Genomic DNA, 22,700 nt, shown 5'->3' on the forward strand with positions numbered 1-22,700 from the left:
CAGCCACTGATTCTTCTGCAGTTCTGGTCTAGGCTAATCTAGGAACTATCTGGTACTTGCCAGATCCCGAGGGTGATATTAATACAGAATGCTAACTATGTCTCACTACAGCTGGCTCATAGCTTATAGAATGGTGGAATTGGACTCAAGAACAGCCCCTGGCATAGATAATTGTTTTTATGGCTTTAGCTAAATACTATTGAGGGTTATCATTCCATTTTCTCATCTCATTTCTGCCCTTAGCCCTCTCTTTATGGTGCTTGGCTTCATGGGCATGCCCAGCCTTAGAGGCTTCAGCAATGGTGGGTTGATTTAAGACATGGAACCCAGCTCTCAGATGGGACTTAGATGGAATCCCTTTTCCAACCATAATGAGAGAACTTTTAGGGGAAAATTAGACAAATTTATTTGAAACCTAGAGAGAAATAAGTAGCTACCAAACCTAGTATATATGAGTTAATTGGATAGAGATAAATGCTAGACCCATGATTTCACTGGAATGGGAATTCTCAGATAAGGGGATGCCCTAGAACAGTGTAACTGGGCACTTCTAGACTTAGAGAGTTTTCTAGGTCACTGAGAGGTTAAGTCATATAGCTGGTTTGTGTCAGAGGCAGAACTTGAGTGCAGGTCTTCCTCCCAAGTCATTTTTCTGTTTTTACACCATTCTGCCTATAAAATGCACATAGCACATTTTCCCCAAATCCCACTGACTATGAGAAGAAGTGATTCCCTTAGCATTCAAGGGGCAACCCTGAGGAGCTGAGGGTGGAGTAAAGTCAGGGTGAAGGCATGTATTTGGAAGATGGAGTGTCACATGGGAGACACAGCAAGAAAATCAGTGTTGCCAGATTGTAGAGTGGATGTAGGAAAGGGGTAAGGTAGAAGACCACTGGAAATGTAGGGAGGGGCCAGTTTGTGAAGGACTTTAAAAGCCAAACAAAAAAAATAATATCTGACATTGGAGTTAATAGGGAACCACTAGAATTTATTAAATTAGGGGAGGGGGTGTCATTTGTTCATACCTGTGCTTGGAGGATGGTTTGGAGTGAGGAGAAATTCAAGATAAGGAGATGGACCAGTAGGCTTTTCCAGTAGTACAGGTATGAGCTGATGAGGACCTGTACCAGAGTGGCAGCATGGGAGGGGAGAGGAGATATGCAGAGGAGATGATGTGAAGCTGAAATGCCTAGACTTATTAACAAATTTTATATATTGGGTACATGTAAGTAAGGATAACTAGGTTGTGAGTTTGGGTGACTTAGAGGATAGTGGTGCCCTGGGCAGCCAAAGGGAAGATCATGCATGTGCCAAGTACCTGGGCAGAATGGGCTCCAGCCTTACAATGGCAATAATTCACATGTGCAGAGAAAGTGTGGACTGGTTATACTTTCCAATAACAGGCCCTGAAAGTCCTTTTTTTTTTTCCTTCTGAGTAATCTTCAAAAGCTTCCCCAGCCCTGTTAGGCTCTGAGGATTATTGTTGCCTTTCAAGAATTTCATAGCCAGGATTTTTCTCCATCATAAGCAGTTATGATCTTTGAAGTTTCTGCTGTCTTTGAATGACTGCCTACAGACTTTTCCTCTTTTCCCAGGCATTACTGATTGGTTAGACTCTGTTACTGACATCGGCACTAGTTTGACTTTTGGTGGCTTTAATGGAGCTCCTTTTCATCTGTATATTCCCTCACCTAAAATTTAGAAAGGTTGAACACAAAAGAAATAGGCAAAATGTGCCTACTCAGTCTGACTGAGTAGGAGATAACATGGCTCTCCTCCTTACTTAGAAACTCACAACTGTTCTGCCTCACTTGCCACGGGGAAGAACGAGGATCTAGAGACTGGCAATCAGTCATATATGGCTAGAAACAGGCCTCCTAAAGTTCCACATATTGGACTGGAACTAGGTAATTAATATCTGTGCCTGCTGCATATAATCCACCAAGAAGTCCGCATCCAAGCTTGCCCTAATGATTGGACCTTTATTGGTCAGTCCTTACATGCAAATCAGGAGAAAAAGAGGAAGTCTGAAAAACTGAAGATTAACTCCAAAGTCTTATAAGTGAAATGAAATTATTTAAAAATCATATATCATTGACCTTGCTTACTTTATTAAAACAAGTAAAAGGATTTGTTTTACATATACTATACCTTCAGATGGAATGAAGGGTCTACCCTCAAAAAATATCACCAAATAGTGAAATCACTATTTCTCATGATTGCATTTCTCCAGTTTGTTTAGGCCTTGTAAAGGAAGTAGATTATCTGGCTTCCTGGTGCTATTGAGAGAAAGAAGTAGAAACAAATGATTAGAAATATATTATAAGACAGGTACTGTGTTTTTCTTTGCATTATAAGATTTAGGTCCAGTGCTTTCTTTGTTTTGCTTTTATATTCCCCACACAACCTTCGAGAGCCAGCATGAAGTTCTGGAATTAAGAGTGTAGAGACTTCTGCTTGATTCCTGCCTCAAATTTATTAGGTTTCTGATTATGGAAGTTACTGCATCCTTCAGAACTTCAGTTCTAAAATCTATTTGTACTGTATCCCTCACAGGTTTGCTACTTGTAAGTAGTATATTTTGTGATATAAGCCTACCAGGTTTTGCTTAGGCATGGATTGCTGAGAGATGCAGGAATAACACAGACCAATAAATATTTCTTTTTCTAAAAAAAAAAAACAGACTGGTATATATTTCCATAAAGGAGAAAGGGAGTATAATTTCCCCCTCCAAATATATTGATAGTATGCAGAATTTAATCACAGATGATGAAGTTCTAATATGGTAACAGGGTGTTAAACTAGTTGTGAAATTAGAACCAAACCTGGTAATTACCTTTATGAAGTGTAAATGCCTCCCCCCCACCCTTAGGGAGAAGATAGAATTAAAGAGAATAACATCATTATACAGACAGAATTAGATACATTTTGTAATTCTTGGGGGAAATTCAAGGTGGAAGTTCAGGCTCAGAAGTGCCCTGTGGAACAAATCCTTACAGTGAGAAGGGAGGGAATTTCTCCTCATCCCCACTCCTGCCTGCCATGGGGTCTAGCAGGGACTTTCACAGAGGGAAACACCTTGATCCAGCAGCTCAAGAATTCATCAATTTGAGAATGTTCAGGGAGCAGAGATTCACACTCCAGATGGAAAGGGATGCAGAAACTATCGCTTGAGGGAGGAAGAAGCTTTGAGAAGTAGGAACTATGGCTACAGAGAAGAGAGGTGTCTATAGACTCGAGAGATCTAGCCCTGGAAATCATAGAAAGGAACAGACATTGGGAACCCAGCTGAGCCACCAACCAACCAGAGAACTTAGCACTTAAGGTGAATTGCAGGAGGACTCTCTGAAAAGAGGAAAGCGTTCCAGGCCCTACAGTAGCAGGGGTTCTGAGACTACTTTGACTACACATATCCTCTATGTGCTCCTTATCTCCACGGTACTCTGTGTGCATATTATTTCCATATATGCTATTTTTCTTTGTGGGAGAATGCCCTCCAGGTTTATGGAGGGAAATGTTTTGTAGCTACTATGTTTTACTTGGCCATGCTAATAAATTCCTTTGCTAAGAGTTAATTGTGTCTATTAACTGATTGTAAATGATGAGCATGGTAGGGGTTCTTGAGCTATAATTTTACAAATACATTCCTCAGGGTTACCCTTAGAACCTGACATAGCAGCTCTTCTTTGAGGACCCAGTCTTGAATGTAAATGGAAGTTGGGGGAGTAGCTCAGAAGATGGTACTATATTTATTTTAAATATTTCTTTTTATATGAAAATGAACTTTTTATCAAAATAATAGTACAAACATCAATATATAAATGCTACTATATATGGAGAATACAAAAACATCTAAAGCAGTACAACCATCTTGTTGCAAGTAAGACAACCTTCTCCTACCAAATCCATCATTTTATAATGCCATTTTCCCCCATTTTTCTTTCTTAAGAAGTCTTTTATTTTCCCCTACTTATGCTTTGGGTGATTATATGATTAGATGTGTCTTCTGTTTTCTTTGACCCATTTCAATTTCCAGAGTAACTTAATTCCTTATTTCTGGTTCTAAGTACCGAAATCATTTTTTGGGATTCCACCTCAGGAGCCAATAAGTCCTGATTGCTTCTTATTATTTCTCTCTTATTTTCTATCTAGATTCATGATAATATGTAAAAAGCATAGGGCACATAGGGAACATTCCCCAAGAGAGTATAAAATTTTGTGATATTCTCTTAGCAGCCTATATATTGCATACTTTCCTTTGATTATTGTTCATCAATACTTCACTGTCATTCAAGTTTTTTTTTTCTCTCAACTCTACATTATTGGCAAACCAACTCTGTTAATCTCATTATTTAAAAAATCCAAACTCTCATGTAAGAAAATTCTAAAGCACATTTTGAACCCAATGTAGCAGCAAGCAACCTAGCATACCCAGGCTGGCTGCCAACATAGGTTCTCAGATCTGCTTTTCTAAAGGAAAGCAACTCAAAATGAATTAACAATCTTGCTTTAATCAAACATATGTGATTTATCTAGTTCAAGGGAAAAAGGTCAGCACCCTGAACGTCAGAGAAAACAAACAAGTTACAAGCAGAAGTTACAAACAGAAAAACAGATCAGCAGACAGGCTTCCAACTGTCTGACCATTACATTCATACCATGTTTCCCCGATAATAAGACACTGTCTTATTAAATTTTTTGGACAGAAAAACACCAGAGGGCTTATTTTCAGGGGAGGGCTTATTTTAATGAACATTGACAGCAATTTTAATAAACAGGTAAATGTGAACAAAAAAATGTACCTTTATTCAATAATGATCATGTCATCTTCTTCAACAACATCGTCATAAGTGTCCATACCCTGAATTCCTTCCTGGATGTCTTGCGCCTCCATTTCCTTCAGAAGAAGTGGACCCAATCTGTCATGTCCAGCAATATAGCTCTCTTTAAATGAATATGTCTTGTCCAGGTAACCTGCTCATAGTGCCTTGGTGACACAGCTGTCAGTAATTTTATCCCATGACTTCTTCACCCAAGTCACGACTTCTTGCAGACAGGACTTCACAAAGTTTCCACACTGATTTCTTTCCATTCTATTTTCAATGTAGTCATTGACTTCCATGCGCAAATGGTCCTTGAATGGCTTGTTTATTGCAATATCAAGGGTCTGGAGATAGGCAGTCATTCCTGCAGGAATCATTACTTGATCTATTCTTCTCTCTGCAAGGAAGTCCTTCATTTCTTTAGCGCGGTGAGTGCTGGCTGAATCCCAGACTATCAGACCTCTTTGGTTACCTCCCATAACAAGTGGCAGCATTAAATCAACCCACTTTCTTATAACGGCTTGTGTACACCAGGCTTTTTTGGTTTCAAGAAGGTAAATGCCAGATACACGTTCAATCTTATCTTTCTTGCCCTTACTGATGATTAGAGGTGTAGCTTTCTTTCCATCCAAACGAATTGCCAAAACACAGGTGACCCGTGCACTTTCATAGCCAGTGGTGGGAATGTAGATTGACGTTGCACCCCTGTGATGAATTGTTGTTTGAGATCCTTGTCCCATAAACACTGCAGTTTCATCCATAGCAATCATATTGCAGGTTTGGTACTTGGAAATGTCGATCCTATCAATAAAGGACTTGAATGCAAGTGCACGTTTAATAACTTCAGCATCTTCCAGCTTAAACAGTGTTGTTGATCTTCTTAGGGACAGTTCATACCATTGAAGGAAACCTTCCAACCAGTGTTGTGATGCTTTGAATCCTTCTGAGACCATTTCAAACTCTGGTGCCATTGAAAGGGCAAATGCTTGAATACCGTATCAGCCCTGTGCACAACCAAGGCCTTTGCTCTCCTGTCAGCAATCCATTCACCAATGAGGATCTCCAAGTCAGGATATAAGGGCTGCCGACCTGATCCAGACCTGCGCTTTTTCCCTTTTCCCTCATCCACCTCTTGATTGAGGTTATTATAATCTGCTCTCCATTTTCTGACCATTCGAAGATCCAAAAGTTTTTCTTTACAGAAAACGGCAAGATTCTTGCCATGTGACTCCTCTACAATTGCTTTCTTATACTGAACAGTATAGCTCTTCCTTTTTGTACTCATGTCTGGGGGTCAAAACAGACAGAATAATAAAATTATGACCATCAGTCCTTCTTTTCACTCCATCATGCCTCCTGAGTTCTTCTTTTTTCCTCCATCATGCCCTTTTTATCCTCCATCATGCCCCCTCACTCCCGCTTACATACCGGGTTTTTATGTTGTCCTGCCTCAGCTCTCCTCCGCAGCACTGCTCTCAATGGCGCCAGCAAGCAAATCACTGGGGAAGAACAGGATGATGCGCTCACTGCTGCAGCTCTGATTGGATGCAGCTCGGAGCGCGGCGTGCGTTTCACGGGGGGGGGGGATTGGGGGGACGGTGCATACAGAGGGTACCGTAATATAGCGTGTAGCGCAGGGGATCACCTTCACTACAGTAGCAATCTCAATAGGGCTTATTTTCGGGGGAGGGCTTATTTTAGAGGAATCTTACACAGTAAGGGGAGGGCTTATTTTTGGGATAGGTCTTATTATCAGGGAAACACGGTACCTAGTCAGTTACCAGAGAGGGAAGCACCAACAGCTGGGTTTTCAAAGCCAGAGGGCTCAATGGCTGTCCAGAGTCTCGTCTGGTCAAATCTTCTCAAAGTGAGCCCCAAAACAAAACCTCACATCAGGGTATATATAGCCTTCTCCTGGATCAGAGAATGTCACAACCCTCTTGACCCACTTCCCAATCATAAAGCAACAAGGTGTGGGCATTCCTGAAAAACAAGCATCCAGCCACAAGCTCCATGTGACCACATTCAGCTTGTTAGGGGGCAGAGTATATTTCAAATCAAGGAAAGTTCTCAGAGTCACTTAAGACTATCAAAGGGCCATGAGGCAGGGAAGAGCTTAGATTCCCATTCCCATAACACCCAATAGAACCATTCCTAAACTACAATTACATAGTGGTTTGCATGCAGGCTATTCATACTAAATAAACTTTATTTGAACTAAGTTAAATAAATATTCATAAAGTTAATTATGAATCTAATGCTATACAAAATTGTATTTTATAATATGAAAGATGGCAGCAAAAGAGGAAAGAAAAGTATTTTAGGGAATATATCTCAAATGACACTTTGTTCAGGAGGCCTTTCCCAGGTTCCACAACTGCTAGTCTTTTCCCTTATAAGGTTAGTTTCCTTCTATTTTGTGTGTATCTCTTATATATTAGAATGTAAGCTCTTTGAGGACAGATTCTGTTTTTGCATTCTCTTTGTATTTCTTGCACTTATCACAGTTTCTGGCACAGAATAAAAATTGAACAATGAAAATTGTTGGTAGATTAATTATAAGCACACATCTGCTCAAAGCTTTCAAAGTTAAATACTTGCCCCACATATGTGGAAGTCAGGAATTTGGAAGAAAATATGATGTGGAACTGGCCCATAAAAGACTAGTCCTCATGAGCATGCATTGTGTGTTCTGCCAAATATAATCCTGTTGGGGATTTCAGAGAATGAGTAGCTATGACTCTTATTAAGTATGGAAAAGGAACCTTTTTGATTGGCTGGTGAGTGTACATACAAAAGACTACAATAGAGTTTCAGGCATGCAATCAGACTAAAGAAAACCTTATAATTCATAGCACAAAGATAAAAAATAAAACATTATTTTGAAAAGGAACATAGACAATAAACCAATATTTATATTAAAATTATATGCTCCAAATGTCTTAGCATCCGAATTTATAAAGGAAAAATTAACTGAATTCTAAGGTATAACTGTTAATACAGAGAGAAGATTCTGGGAAGATGGCAGAGTAGGTCAGATGACTTTTGGCTCTCCAAATTTCCTCCACAAAAAAAGACAGAATATCATCTTTGAGGGAATGTGGAGCAACAGAAATAAACAAAAGTCAGGGTAAAGCTGTTGTTCTAAGACAACTGGAGAAGACCCCAGGAAAAACTGGACCTCCTGGGGCAGAGGTTGGGCCCTGTGAACACCTCCAAGTCAGTTCTGCAGAATTAACAAACAACAAACCCTGGGGGCAGCTGGGGTTGGGAAGTAGCCTCAGTCTTAGAGACTTTCATCTTGTGGACAGTGGGGGCCTGGCAGTCAGGGTAGTCATACAGCTGAGTAGGAGAAAGTCAAAGGATCTTCTGTTGGTCAAGGGACACCAAGCACAGCTCTGCTCACCAGGCATGTCTTGGGCTGTTGCTGTGGGGGAGAAGGAGCTTGCACACACACCAGGTGAGTGCAGTAGCCGAGGGACATGGAACCTGTTGGTTATGGGCACTTGCAGGAGAGCAGAATCCCTGGTTTCAGTTCCAGGGCAAATCGTTTGCTGGACAATGTGTCAGGGGGTCCTATTTGTGGAGAGGAGGGCCCAAGGTTGAACCCTTGACAGGCCTCAGATAATAACGGTAAGAAGGACCTGAGGCTTATAGCTTCTTTGGGGTGAGGACGGAAGAGGGGGAGGGGAAAATAAAGTAAAAATTGCACAGTAGAGAACAAAAGAAAACCTATAAAGAAGCAAAGAAAACCTAGGCTTTCTTGAAATGGGAATGTATTGTTTTATATTACAGTGTACATGGTAATGTTTTTTTTCTTTTCTTTGTATTTAAGTTTCAATTTTAAAAATGCTTAATAAAAAAAATAATACAATAAGGAAACTCTAATGTTCCTCTCTAAGTCTGGGGTAACTTTAAATCAAAATATACACAAAAGAAAAAAAATATACAATTCAAAAAATTGCTAGAAAATCTATAGCTAAAAGCTCATAGTGTCCTCTAAATGGGACAACTAAAGAATATACATATTTCTATGTACCATGTAAGGCTTTTAGAAAAGTTGATCATATATTAGGTTACAGAAATATTGTAAGTAATTGTAAAAAGTCAGAAATAGTAAACATCTTTTATGGACCATAACAAATAAAATTAGTAATCAGTTCAGGGAGCACACACAAAAGTCACAGAACCAGAAAGAAATTTTACCGTGAAATACTAAATAATGAGGTTAAATCATAGAAAAAAAGTTATGTGAAAGTAATTGATAATAATGAAAGAACATACCAAAATTTTTGATATTCATCTAAAGCTCTCTCCCCTTCCAAAAAACACCCTTATAGGAATAATTATTATACAACACTAAAAGCTGTTTTATTGAAAAGACTAACAAAATTGAAAAACTTTAAGCCAGTGTGATCAAAGAGGGCAGAAAAGCAGATCAACAAAACAGGAAATGATCAATCTGAAAACACCATAAAACCAGACAAAATTAAAAGAATGATCAAAACCCATTTTGTAATTATATGTTAATGAAAATGGAAACAAAAAAGATAATAGAAATGATAAACAAAACTGAAAACTGGTTCTTTGAAAAGACCAACAAAATCAATACATTTTTAGCCGATCTGATTTCCAATTGAGTTCAGTAAACATTTATTAAACATCTGCTATGTTCCAGGCACTATGCTAAGCCCTAGAGGATGCAAATAAAAAAAGACAGTCTCAGCTTTCAAGGAGCTTGCTATCTCACGGGAGTAAAACAACACACCCAAGAAAGCTAGAAACCAAGGGCCAGAGGGTCTAACAGGAACCCACTGGGCGCATCATGGTCCCTAGAGTCCAAAGCAAGCAGAGCTGATGGTGTCAAGTGGAGAGTTAGTGGGAAAGTTTCTGCCTTCCATGAAAGGGAAACACTGTGAGGTGTTTGGTGCTTTATGCTGAGAAATTGTGGCATCCAAAGCTGAGTCAGTTAGTATGAGGATGGAAATTCAGGGGACAGTTTGTTCCAATTAAAAAGAAGCCAGAAAATGAAATCAACAAAACAGGAAATGATAAAGGTGAAATTCTAAAACCATAAAAATAAAAAGAATGATCAGAATCTACTTTATAGTTATATGCTAGCAAAAATGAACACAGAAGAAATAGAAGAATACTTCAAAAATATAAAGCTAACATGAGACCAAAACTAATAAAAGACCAAATAGAGATTTTAAATTATCCACTCCTACTAGCTGTCATCCTGTACTTCTCTCTTCCATGGCTAAATTGCTTTAAAAGTTCATCTACAATTGGTGCCTTTATTTCTTTTTCTCTCACTCTCTTACATCTTTGCAGTTTGGCTTTCCGCCTCCTCGTTCAACTGAAACTGCTTTCTCCAAAGTTGCTAGCAATGTATTAATTGCCAAATGTAATGTCCTTTTTTTCTTCACCAGCAGCCTCTGACATTGTTGGTCACTGTCTTCTTGATATCTCTTTTTTCTAGGTTGTCATGCCATTGCTCTCTCCTGCTTCTCCTCCCACTTCTCTGACCACTCCTCTGCCTCTTTTGATTGATATTAATTCTCATCATATCTGTTAGCCATGAGTACCCCCCCCCATCCCAGGGCTCTGTTCTAGGCTCTCTTCTTCCTTAGTCTATCTTATTTCATTTAGTGATCTCATCAGCTCTTATGGTTTCCATTATATCTGTGCACATGATTCTCACATCTGCTTTTCTGGCTTTAACCTCTCTTTCAACCTCCAGTTTTGACTTTTAGACATCTCAAATTGGATGTCCCATAAGAAATCCTTGACTCAACATGTCCCAGTAATTCACTATGAGGTATCACCATCTTGGTCTCACAGGCCCACAATCTAGTTGTCTTCCTTTACTAATTCACTTTTCACTCCTGTCTCCCGTATCCACTAAGTTATTAAATACTGTCCTTTTTTATCTTTGCAAAATCTCTTGTATAAAGATAGACCCTTCTTTCCTCAGACAATGCCACAACATTGGTGTAGGCCTTTGTCTTTCTTGGGTTAGCTTTATATACATAAAGAAAAAATTCTACCCTTCTCCTGACTAACAAACTACAGTTGCATAGTCATGTCCCCACATAGCCACTCACATTAAGTTAATTTAGCACGCTTACACAAATCTAGAATTACCAAGAACTGAGATCAAAAGATTAAGCCAGTTTTCTGACAGTTATTACTGCAACAACTGTTCTATTTTAAATGTAATAAAGGGACAGATTCCCTATGTAGGATGAAATGCTTGTAGGGAAGACAAAATGAGTATAAAATTCAGAGACTGCTTTAAATGCTCAACTGAAAAGAAGTCCATATGATGCAGTGATGGAGAATGAATCCTGAACAACAGTTCTCGACCCAGCATGCTTCGTTTCTGGCATCTTCTTCCCAGAAGTCTCCACAAAACAATCCCAACAACCCTGATACCACAGCATCAATGGTAATAGATTCTTGGGATGAGTCTCTTATCTTCATAGTAATGCTGATGCATGGTGCCATTCAGCCATTTGAGCAGCCCAAGATTAAAAGAGAACAGCTATCAAGACAGTATTGTTAGTAGACATAATCTATTTAACTAAAACACAGTCATGTATCAAGTGTGCTATGGTCTTATTCTCCCACTACAAGGACTCCTATATATCATTCTCAGGGTGCCAATCCTGAGAGGTTTGGAGGTATGTCCCTTCTAGTACTATTGACTTGAGTCCCCATTAGTTCTCTTCTGCCTGTTAGTTGCCAGTAAACAAGCTAGCAACGCAGTTCCATTTAACTACTTAAAATCTGTTAGTTTGAAAAAAAGATATTTACTTGATGCTAGCCACGTGCTCTTCACCAAATTGCCCAGCTTCTCTCAGCTTCAGTTGGATTGTTGGGAAGATTCAATGAGATAACATGTCAAGTGCTTTACAAACTTTAAAAGTTCTACACAGCTCCTATTTAGATGTTACTATTTAAATATTTGCATATTTAGATGTTGTTTATCTTGGCTTAACTGTTTAGATTCACAATTAAAAATATTTTTAATTTCCAATTCTCTGGTTAACATATGGCAGGACAATTGGTGTAACATTAATCTAGCAAAGTAGTTTGTGCCACTTATTGTTTAATTTTCAGTTTGAATTGCTTATAATGTAAGTGCAACATATGAGACCCAGTATCATTTTACGATATGGTTATTGATTGGTCCTGAATGACTTTTCCATTTGGTTTGTGTTTATAGAGTTTTCCTTATGATTGTTATTTGATTTAATGCTGCAAAGATTTAATCCTTTGGATATATAGAGTAAGTTTGCTTTGGTGACTAAAAACTTACAATGTATTATGCCTTCTGAACAGATTAAGTTTTATTTTATAATTATACAAATGAGCATATTAGAAATAAAATCTTTTATATACTGCAAAATTAAGGATGCTCATTAAACTATAGCCAGTCAACCATTAGTATACATTTGGGTACCCCTCATTAAATACATTCTATGTTGAATGAGAAGAGCACAATTTTCTTTTTTAAGCAGATGGTACTAGGCATCATAATAATTTATAGCTGAGATAAGAATCACATTGAAGAAATTTTTATAACATACTCATCTAACATCACATAGGAATTTGTTCTGGGGAGTCTTATTAAGTAGTGTAAAAACCAAGGCTGTTTAATACTGTACTTTTTTTTTTAGAAATTAGAGTAGAATCATTTTCTTTAGTACTGGAAAGGGAAGTAAACATCAAGTTTTATAGATCAAAATATGTCATCATTGGCCCAATTGGAGAAATACAGCTATGTTGAGGTAGTAATCATAAAATCATGTCCATATAGTTCACTTAAGATTTAAATGAATGTATTGATGATACTTTTTTTTAAGGGAAATTAGTGATATTCAGATTAAACTTTTAAAATATGATCATGGAGTACATTCTCACAAAAAGTTCTTTGATGCCATTTCAGAGATAAAATATTTGTGTTACATAATTTCAAATTAAAAAATCCTCGATACTTCATACTTTTAGTTGATCTGTGATCTCAGTAGGTAATATCATATGTAGTACATCCACATCTCCTCATCCTATGTCGAGAATGTTATTTTGCCATGACTTTTCAGAAATCCTCCATTAATGATCTATCCAACATTTTGGGGCCTTGCTCTGGTTTAAAACAACAACAACAATAACAAACATTTTGTGGATATCAGTATAACACTTGGCATATCCCCTAAGTTATGTTTTTTAAATTAAAAAAAAATTCTGAACCAAATAAAACAAGCACTTCTATAGGGAAAAAAACAGAACAGAAAAGAGAATTATTGTACATGAAACTGAGAATCTATATAATGTATGCCTTTTTCCTTTTAAGTAGATAATTTTTATATAATAAAAGATCACTGATAACTTTGGAGAAAACAGATTTAATTTTGTAATGAGACCAGTAGATAGTACATAGAGTTGATGAGTGAGTGAAAGGAAAGGAAGTGGAAGTAGCAAGTGTGAACAACTTTTTTCAAGGAGTCTGTGTAATAAAGTGAAGAAAAATATATAATGATAGTTTGAGAATGTGGTAGAATCTAGTGAAGTTTTTTTTTAAATAATGGGGAGATTTTGGTATATTTGAAAATTGATAGGTAAAATTTTCAATGTTTAATAGAATTTGCTTATCTTTAGCTTTTTTTTTCCACTGAGAATTTATTTATAGTAGCTTCAATTCCTAGTTTCTAAAATGGAATTTAAAAGATCTATTTCTCATTCTGTTAATTTCTGTATTTTATATTTTTGTAATTATTTATCCATTTCATGTCAGTTGTTATACTGAAATATGATTCAGCAAAAAGTTTCTGAAAGTTACTTATTTTTGATTTTCAGTTGTTAGTTTTCTCTCTTCTCTTTTTGATACTCCCTATTTGCTTTTCCCTTCCCTTTAAAAATCAGACTAGCTAACACTTTACCTACTTTATTAATTTTTTAAAAAGTTCCTAAGTTTCATTTATCAATTCAGTGATTTTTTTTTGTTTTCAATTTCAAATGTACTTTGATTTTTCAGAGTTCTTGGTTTTGTGTTTAATTTTTAAATTTATTGCTTTTCTTTTTTTTTAAGTTTCATGTTTAATTTATGTATCTGTTCTTTTTCTCTTTTGTTGACGAGAATAGATAGAGATATAAATTTTCCTCTATAGAGTTGCTTTGGCTGTATTCCCAAAGTTTATTTTGTATGTTTTTCTTACTGTCACGTTTTGAGGAAAAATTATTTTTTCTATGACTTGTTTTTCGAAACACCAATTCTTTAGTATTAAATTCTTTAGTCACTGACTGATTTTTAAATGTTTTCTTCAAAGGCTCTATATTGAATATATATATTTATATATATATACACACACATATGTATATGTATTTGCATTATTGTTAGTAAAAGATGTGTTTAATATTTTTTTTTCTGCATTTGTTTGTGAGGTTTTTAATGCCCTGGTAGAGTCTATTTTCTTAGTTAGAGGTTTGCCTTGGTCTGTTGTTCTGCCTGAAGTTTTCTTGGTTTGATGCTGGTAGCATCTACCTGACTAGGGGCTTCCAACCAATTAATCAGTGAGCTGTGTTCATAATGACATCTTTGTGAAAACCCTTCTTCTGGCATATGCAGTTTCTAGTTATATTTCTGTTCACTCCTGGACTATATAAAGTGTAGCTTGTTGAACTTTCTTTTGGGATTTCTCATCATCGTTCTATCTGGTGCTCTTTTGATTATTGCTGGAGGAAAGTAAGAGTCAGGCTACACTATGCCTTCGATATATCCATCTTCACTAGAAGCTTACTGATTCCCCCTTCCATTTGTGTTCGCTCTATGACCATCTCACCTCTTTTTCTGGTCATACATATCGTTAATGATGTATATTCTGCCACTCCCTTTGTGTACTTCCTTTGGCAATCATTACCAAAAATTATTGGTAATTTACCTTTGGATTACTGTAGCAGCAAGCACCCTAGCATAGCCAGGATGGCTGCTAGCACAGGTTCTTAGATCTGCTTTTCTAAAGGAAAGCAACTCAAAATGGGCTAACAATCTTACTTTAATCAAATATATATCATTTACCTGATTCAGGGGAAAAAGTCAACACCCTGAACTTAAAAGAATACAAACAGAATACGAACAAAAGTTACAGGCAGACAGAGAAACAGATCAATAGACAGGGCTTCCAGCTGTTTGACCATTACATTCATACCTAGGCAGTTACCAGAGAGGGAAGCACCAACACCTGGGTTTTCAAAGCTGGGAGGGCTCAACGGCTGCCCAGAGTCTTGTCTGGCCAAATCACACAACTCTTCCCAAAGTGAGCCCCAAAGCAAAACCTCACATCAGGATATATAGCCTTCTCCTGGCTCAGAGAATGTCACAACCCTCTTCACCCACTGCCCAATCATAAAGTAACAAGGTGTGGGCATTCCTGAAAAACAAGGTTCCCACCACAGCTCCATGTGACCACATTCAGCCTATTAGGGGCAGACTATATTTGCAAATCAGGGAAGGTTCTCAGAGTCACTTAAGCCTATAAAAGGTCCAAGGGGCAGGGAAGATCTTCAGATTCCCATTCCCATAGCAATTACTTATAATTTTGACTTACAGAGTTTTGGAGTTGGAAGTGATTTTAATGACCACTGAATACAACTCATACTCCCAAAAGAATCTTTGTTATAACATTTTTGACATGTGCTCATTTGTCCTTTTCTTGAAGACTTCGAATAAGGAGAATCTCTGTCCTGAGGTAACCCATTCAATTCTTGGGCAGTTTTTAATTATTAATATTTTTCCATTAAAGCTTTTTTTGTTAACATATTTTTTTTTGAGAAAATGAATTCCAAATTCACTCTCTCCTATTCCTCCTTGACCCACTGAGAAGGCAAGCAATATAATAACAATTATATATATGAAGTCATGCAAAACATATTTTCATATTAGCCATGTTACAAAAAAACCCCAAATCAAGTAAACCCAACCCAACAAAAAAACAAGAAAATTAAAGAAGTGAAAAAAGTATGCACAATTCATTAGTTTTTTCTCTGGGGTGGATAGCATTTTTAAATTATGGGTCCTCTGGAGCCATCTTGGATCATTGTATTTATCAGAATATATAAGTCTTTCATTGTCGATCCTTACAATCTTACTATTATAGTATAAAGTGTTTTCCTTGTTCTGTTCACTTCACTTTACACTAATTCATTTAAGTTTTCCCAAGTTTTTTCTGAAACCATCCCTCTCATCATTTGTTATGGCACAATAGTATTCCATAACAATTTTTATATACTATAAAGTGCCAAGTTAAGCTTAATACCGTAAATTATCTAACGGGTATAGTTAAAAAAGAAATACTGTTTAAGTTTCATTATGGAATTTTAAAAGCTCTGCTAATTAATTGAAATTTTAAAAGAAAGTAAAAACATCCTTTCAGAAAGAAAAAATTATAAAATTGTGATAATTGTTTTAACTTTTAAATGATTAATTATTATTAAATTTTATCTCAACCTAAATTTCTTAAGAATTTTTTCTGAGCTTTGTCAATAGAGGGCAGCAGAGTCACAAGTGGTATGCTTCTGGAAGACCAGAAGCTTCATCTGAAGAGTGCTTTGTCTTTTGTTATCTACTAGGCAGTTTCTTTTGGTTTTCCTTTTTAATAAGTTGTTCCTGTGGCTTTATGCAGGGATTTGCTTTTAAATCTCATTAACTTGGTTCAAATATAATTAACTATTCCTTTAACTGCTAGTGAAATTTTTTTTTTCATTATGTATTTCAGGGAGTACCAGGACCTGGGAGTTACAACATTCAAAGTCAGTTTGGAAAGGTAGAAGGTGACACCTCAAATATAAACGATGCACACCCTGCTTTTCTTTCACAATGCCAGGTAAGATTTCACAATCATTTTTTGTGTAGGTCCAGATAAGCTGAATGGAAAAGTAGAAGCCTGATCAAGAAGGATAAGTAAACATCACACTAGAACTTTAACTTGTGAGCAAAAAGCAACAAAGGGAAAAGCATATTTAAAGAGAAGGGAAACATATAGCTAGATGGATCCTGATTAGTTTAAATTATGTAGTATTGTGAAGGGGGTCACATTATTCAAATGAACACTGTATATTTCCATTGGGCATCTGATACCAATGACCATATTTTACATAATTATAACTTCAAATAATTTGAATTTGAATAAATGTGACCAATAATGGGTTGCATTATTTATACGAATCTGGACCTATTTGTAGTCATATAGTAGGGAATCTTAGTATAAAAGATTGGTGTGTGTAACATTTTGCATTTATGTTAATATAGCCAATATGAATAGCCAAAACAGAAATTATACATAAAATTGATATAGAAGAGAGTCCTTTTCAGCATAGGAAGCAACAGAACTGAGTCTGAGTCTTCACTCGGCCCCTCTTGTTTGTGCATGGCAGTGGTATGGAGCTGAAAGAGGGAGGCATCCTTCAGATTATGTTGTAGTTGTTCTTTAGAAGCTAACTAACTCCTCTTAATACTTATAGGCTTACTGAAGGAAGACTAGGGTATCTGGTAGTCATGACTTCTCTATTCCTAATAAGGAGCCCCAAATATCCTGGAAGCTATTTAAGATACTTCTGCTGCTTGACAAGGGCCCACTCCAGTCATGACAATGCTCAGATCACAGGATTTATGTAGCACAACCTCTGTACTATTAAAACCTTCTCTGAAATTGTATGCAAGTTATTTACCCTTGGTTGACCACTTCAGTTTTTTGTAGTGATAACTTACAGGGGCAGGTCACATATTTGGAAAATATTAAACCTCTCTATTTAAGGCATGAGATCTCAGAACTAAGTGCCTTTTGTGGATACATCATTGACCACCCTGGCCCTTACTGCCTGAAGGCCAAGTAAGTTACATTTCACCACTCCCTCAGGGTCCTGTGGTCCTCTTAAGAGTGTCCGGAGTGTCTAGGCTCTCTGCAAATTACTCTAGTCCTTAGTGATGCTGAGTGTAGGGGTGAATGTGAATACAGGGACAATACTCCTTATTGGTTTAGCCAGTAACAAGTTGGATTAGCTTTTACAAAAGAATATACAAAGGCATAACAGTAATTATAATACAAATATATTTTCTAGCACATGGAATAAAACTCTACTTTGTGCCATTTTATTACTGGGAAAGGAGAAGGGGATTAGGCTCACAGTTTAGCTAAGTTCCTATCGAGTACAGCCTTAAATTCCAAGAACAAGATCCCCTTCAGTCTCAACTCCCAGGTACCCTGGCTTCTTGGTGACATCCTGCAAGCTGACTGGCTGTACAATCCCACATGTAACTGACTCCAAGCTCACCATGGCTCAGACTCTTGGGTCTGGTGGGGATCATCACTGGCATCTAAAACTAAAAGGGACAAGTTGAGCAGAAACAAAGACTCCCAGCCATTTATTGGATTCAAGGTGAAAGGAAGAGTAGGGAAAGGAAGTCCTTCTCCTCTTACTGGTTTAATTTATGGCACATGAGCTGAGGGTAGACTTGAACTTCACCATCTGGACCCAACAGAGAAGGACTTGCAGGAAATAATGTGATCCAGAAGGAGAGTCTGGCCAGTTTTAAAGACAGAGAACCTCCCTATCAGATGATGTGGGCAAGCTCAGACATACCCTCCAGGGTACCTTCCTCTATGTGAAGCTCCTTACAAGAGTAGTAGTTACAGGATACCTAAATATTGTTGAATGAGAGGAACAACCCAATGTGGTCGTTGTGATACTGCCATACAATCTTGTATTGTCAAAAGATCAATTTTGATCTTTTAAAGTGTAGATAGTATGTGCATATAAATATGAACTGTATTTTAGATTGAAAAGGAACAACATACTTGTAAATTCTAACAATTACAGAAATATCCATCAACCAATAAGAATTATCAAGTACCCATAGTGTGCCAGGAACTGTGCTAGGGATTGGTAATACAAAGAGTAAAATAACAAAACAAAAAACTCTCTTGCTGTCAAGTTGCTTATATTCTGTCAGAGGAGACAGTGTACAGGTACAAAAAAGTACAGAATAAATAAAAAATAAATGAAATGTTTGGGGAGTTTTGGGAGGGAGAGTACCGGCCGCTGGAACATCAGGAAAAGCTTCAGGTAGAAGGTGGAGCTTGAGTTGAGTTTTGAAGGACTTAATGGATTCTTTGAGGCAGAGGGAAGGAGGAAGTATATTCCAGGCATTGGCATGAGCCAGTGATGAAGTATCATGTTTGAGGAACATCAAGAAAGTCAATTTGGCTAGGACATAGAGTATGGGAAGGAGAGCAATGTACACCAAGGTTGAAAAGCTGAGTTGGGGCCACGTTGTGAAGGGGTTTAAATGCTAAACAGGAGTGTATATTTTATTCAAGACAATAGGGAACCACTGAAGATTATTGAGTAGGGGAGTGAGATAGTCAGATCTAAACTTAAGAAAAATCACTTTGGAAGCTGTGTGGAGGATAGATTAAGTGAGGAGAAACATGAAGCAGGGAGACCACTTAGGGAGCGATAGCAAATAGGTGAAAATTAATGAAAGCCTCAATTAAAATGGTAGCAATGTGAGTAGTGAGAAGGATGGATTTGAGATATATAATGAAGGCTGAAATGTTAGCATTTGGCAACTAAATGGAATCATGGGGTTAAGGAGTGTTAGAGATATTATGTCAATTTTGTGATGTTTGGAAACTGGAAAGATGGTGGTAGCTTTGACAGAAATAAGGAGATTTGGAACAACACAGTGTGTTTGAGGGAGAGTGAGGTAAAGTGTTGAATTTGAGATGTGAATGGGGCATGCGAGTTGAAGTGTCCAAGACACAGTTGTTGATGTGAGGTTGGAACTTCAAAGAGAAACTAAAACTGTATATATAAATCTGAGATTCATCTTCGTAGAGATGTTAACTGAACTCATGGGAGCCATCGAGATTACTAAGTGAGAGACTATAGAGAGAAAAAAGAAGAGACTGGAGGACGGGACTTTGGAGCACCACCAGATTAGGGTATATAAACAGTTTAGGTTTTCATCCTCAAAACTGTGAATATTATTAGTACTAGTTTGTTACAATTTAATGGCAAACCAACATTGCCCTATAACCAATATATACTCACATATCTTTACAATGCACATGTTGAAATCACCAGTGTCACCCCTATTTCCCAAATTGCCATTGGTAGGCCAGAAGTAGATTATTAATAGATTTCTTCCTTCTGAGGAATGATATTATTTCTAAGGAATGTTGAAGGATATTTTCAGATCTGATCTCCAGTTAGATGGTGAAAGTTCTAGCCAAACCCAGCTACATGCACCGCAACCTTGAAAATGGTGAGAAATGTGCCGAGTGAAGCAAAAAAGCAAAAAAATAATCAGCTAGAACATATGTAAGGATGATGCAGAGGAGATTCTAGAAGCATAGTCACTAAGGCAAGGTACTCCCACTGGGAGGGGCTCGTGGGAACCGGTACTGATGAGGATAACAGCAGATTCTGGACTCCTTATTCCATACTTTTCACAAGCTTATTGAGATAGAATGGTGGGCAAATCAACTGTACTGTTTCAATCTCAATTTCTCTCTCTTTCAACATGTATAATTTAATTTGCATAAATCAAATGCACATATACTGTGATTTTATCATATTAAAGCATAGTATCAGTGATGGTCCACATTTTCCTGAGTGACCAAAGTTTTCCTGGCTGTGATAGAGACTTTGGGAACCAAAAGAAGTGTTCATCAGTAGTCTCACCATAGAGTCTTGTAATCTATGTGCATACTTAATAGTGGAAAAATTTTAATGTGTATGCACAAACAGATTTGAATAAAATAATGAAAGTGGAGCAGTATACCATGCTAAGAATTCCTGATGCCCTGAACTGTATTCTAGATAGTCAGTGGCTTTCAATATTGGACTTATAGAATAGATACAATCAGATCCCTAGGTGAAAGGACAGTACAGTAAAAAACCAGCTTTCACCTGCAGATTTTGCCAGTTTAAGCACATGCCCCAAGGCCTTATGGAAACAGCTGCTACTTTTCAAGGACTTATGGCAAAGGTGATTAGAGATATTAACTACATGGAAGTCTTGTTGTTCTTGGATTCTCTCACTGTCTTTTTTTTTTTTTTGCATTTTGGAGGGCAATTGGGGTTAAGTGACTTGCCCAAGGTCACATGGCTAGTTTTTGTGTTAAGTATCTGAAGCCGAATTTGAACTCAGGTCCTCCTGACTGGCTGGTGCTCTATTCACTGTGCCACCTAGCCACCCCATTACCTCCCTGTCTTAGAAAAAAATCCTGGAAGAACATAAAGAAAGACTAATGGAAGTCTTGGATTGACTAAAAGAACTGTTTGCTTGAAGCTGTTGAATTGGAAGTGTCAGTTTTATAGAGGTCATGTCAAGTATGTATAGATTACATAGTTTCATAGCAAAAAAGCAAGCACTAAACCAAAGGGATACAATTGTTCTGCAGTGGCCAAATAAAAACAAAAAAGAAAACAAAAAAGTTTCCAAGACCAAGAGGCATACTTAATGAGGAACCAGAAAGCTCCAGTAGTTGCTAAAGTATTGTGGGAAAAGTATTTTTCTGCATATGAATTCCTTGCAAGGATTCAGTCTAACCAAGTTAGAGATTTTGAGTGAAAATTCAAGGAAGTCAGTGTTGGCAGGAATCAAACAGTCTAGCACCACTTTTTACCAATTTCAAGGAGATTCACTACGGAATATATGAAGTCTCTTGAGTACTGAGCAGAAATCTCCATGGGAGTCAACATGTGCAATTATAAGCATGTACAATTATTGTGCATGCTTATAATGCTACCAGGTTTTACCTCATGTATTGATTTGGACCTGGAGCCACTTCTGTGTGTTGATGAGAGGCAGGATGATGCATTAGAAAGCAATGAATGTGGAATTCTAGAGCCTAGGCTTGAATCTTGATTTGGTCAACTACCAGTTTTTTGATCTTGGGTAAGTCATTTAACCTCAGCATGCTTCAGTTTCCTTATCTATAAAAGGAGTGGCTTGACTACACGGTATCTAAGATCCCTTCCATACCTAAATAAATCTATGATCCAGTGATCCTATTATCTTTTAATTTATCTCTTGGAGTCTCAGAAGATTGAGAAATAGTAGAGACATTTAAGCATCATTGTGTCTTGGCTGAAGGTTTGACTGAAGGAAGCCTCCTAAGTATCATACGTTCATTCAGAAGAGCTGTTATAGAAACAGAAGATACTATGATGCTTGAATTCAGTGTCAATAACTTCAAGATTAAAAAGAAAGTTTAATAAGATTATAGAAACTTTCTAAGAAATCACAAGATTGTAGATCAATGGAAACTCACTTTATACCAACTTTGAACATAGACATTTTGATTGTTGACAAAATAGCTTTAGAGTATGGACATGGACATGGGCAATTCATTGCAGTCATTTATTTATTGTCCTAAGGGCAGTTAGTTAATATCTTGGATGAGCAGGAGGAAAGGAGTAATGCCTGGTCACCAAAGTCTGATGAGTATGGTCTATTTACCCATTACAGAGAGCTTGTTTGTGCTAGGGAATAGTTTTCAAGGTGGCATTCCAATAAGGAAGACAGTGTACTATCACCTACTAGGAAAGTAACCAACTCTTTCTTGACCTGAGGCAGACCTTGGTCTTGTTAGGGTGATAGTGTAACCTAGAGTCAGCTATACTTTCTTCTGTGGTGCTTCAAATAGGGAGACCTTTAGGGAATAGGTAGTTCATGATGTCAGAGAATGCTGGATGGGCTCCTTGAGTTATCTGTCATTTAAGGTTTGGGAATGCTGTCCCACAGATCATCGGTAAGCTCAGGTATAGATGTACAGGTGGTCAACAAATCACAGAAATATCCAGTAA

At 37.3% G+C, this 22,700-nt stretch overlaps 1 protein-coding gene across 1 annotated transcript in view; it reads left to right on the forward strand.

The window, feature by feature from the left end:
• The window catches only part of STPG2 (sperm tail PG-rich repeat containing 2), a 579,581-nt gene that overhangs the window by 72,698 nt on the left and 484,183 nt on the right, over nucleotides 1-22,700 (forward strand). Inside the window, 1 exon segment of the mRNA XM_069094391.1 lies at nucleotides 16,601-16,708. Within this exon segment, the coding sequence (XP_068950492.1) occupies nucleotides 16,601-16,708 (108 nt within the window).

This window comes from Petaurus breviceps, unplaced genomic scaffold (assembly GCF_028583685.1).
Source record: "Petaurus breviceps papuanus isolate PSGF00001 unplaced genomic scaffold, PetGlider_PUasm1.0 126, whole genome shotgun sequence".
Taxonomy (NCBI): Eukaryota; Metazoa; Chordata; class Mammalia; order Diprotodontia; family Petauridae; genus Petaurus; species Petaurus breviceps.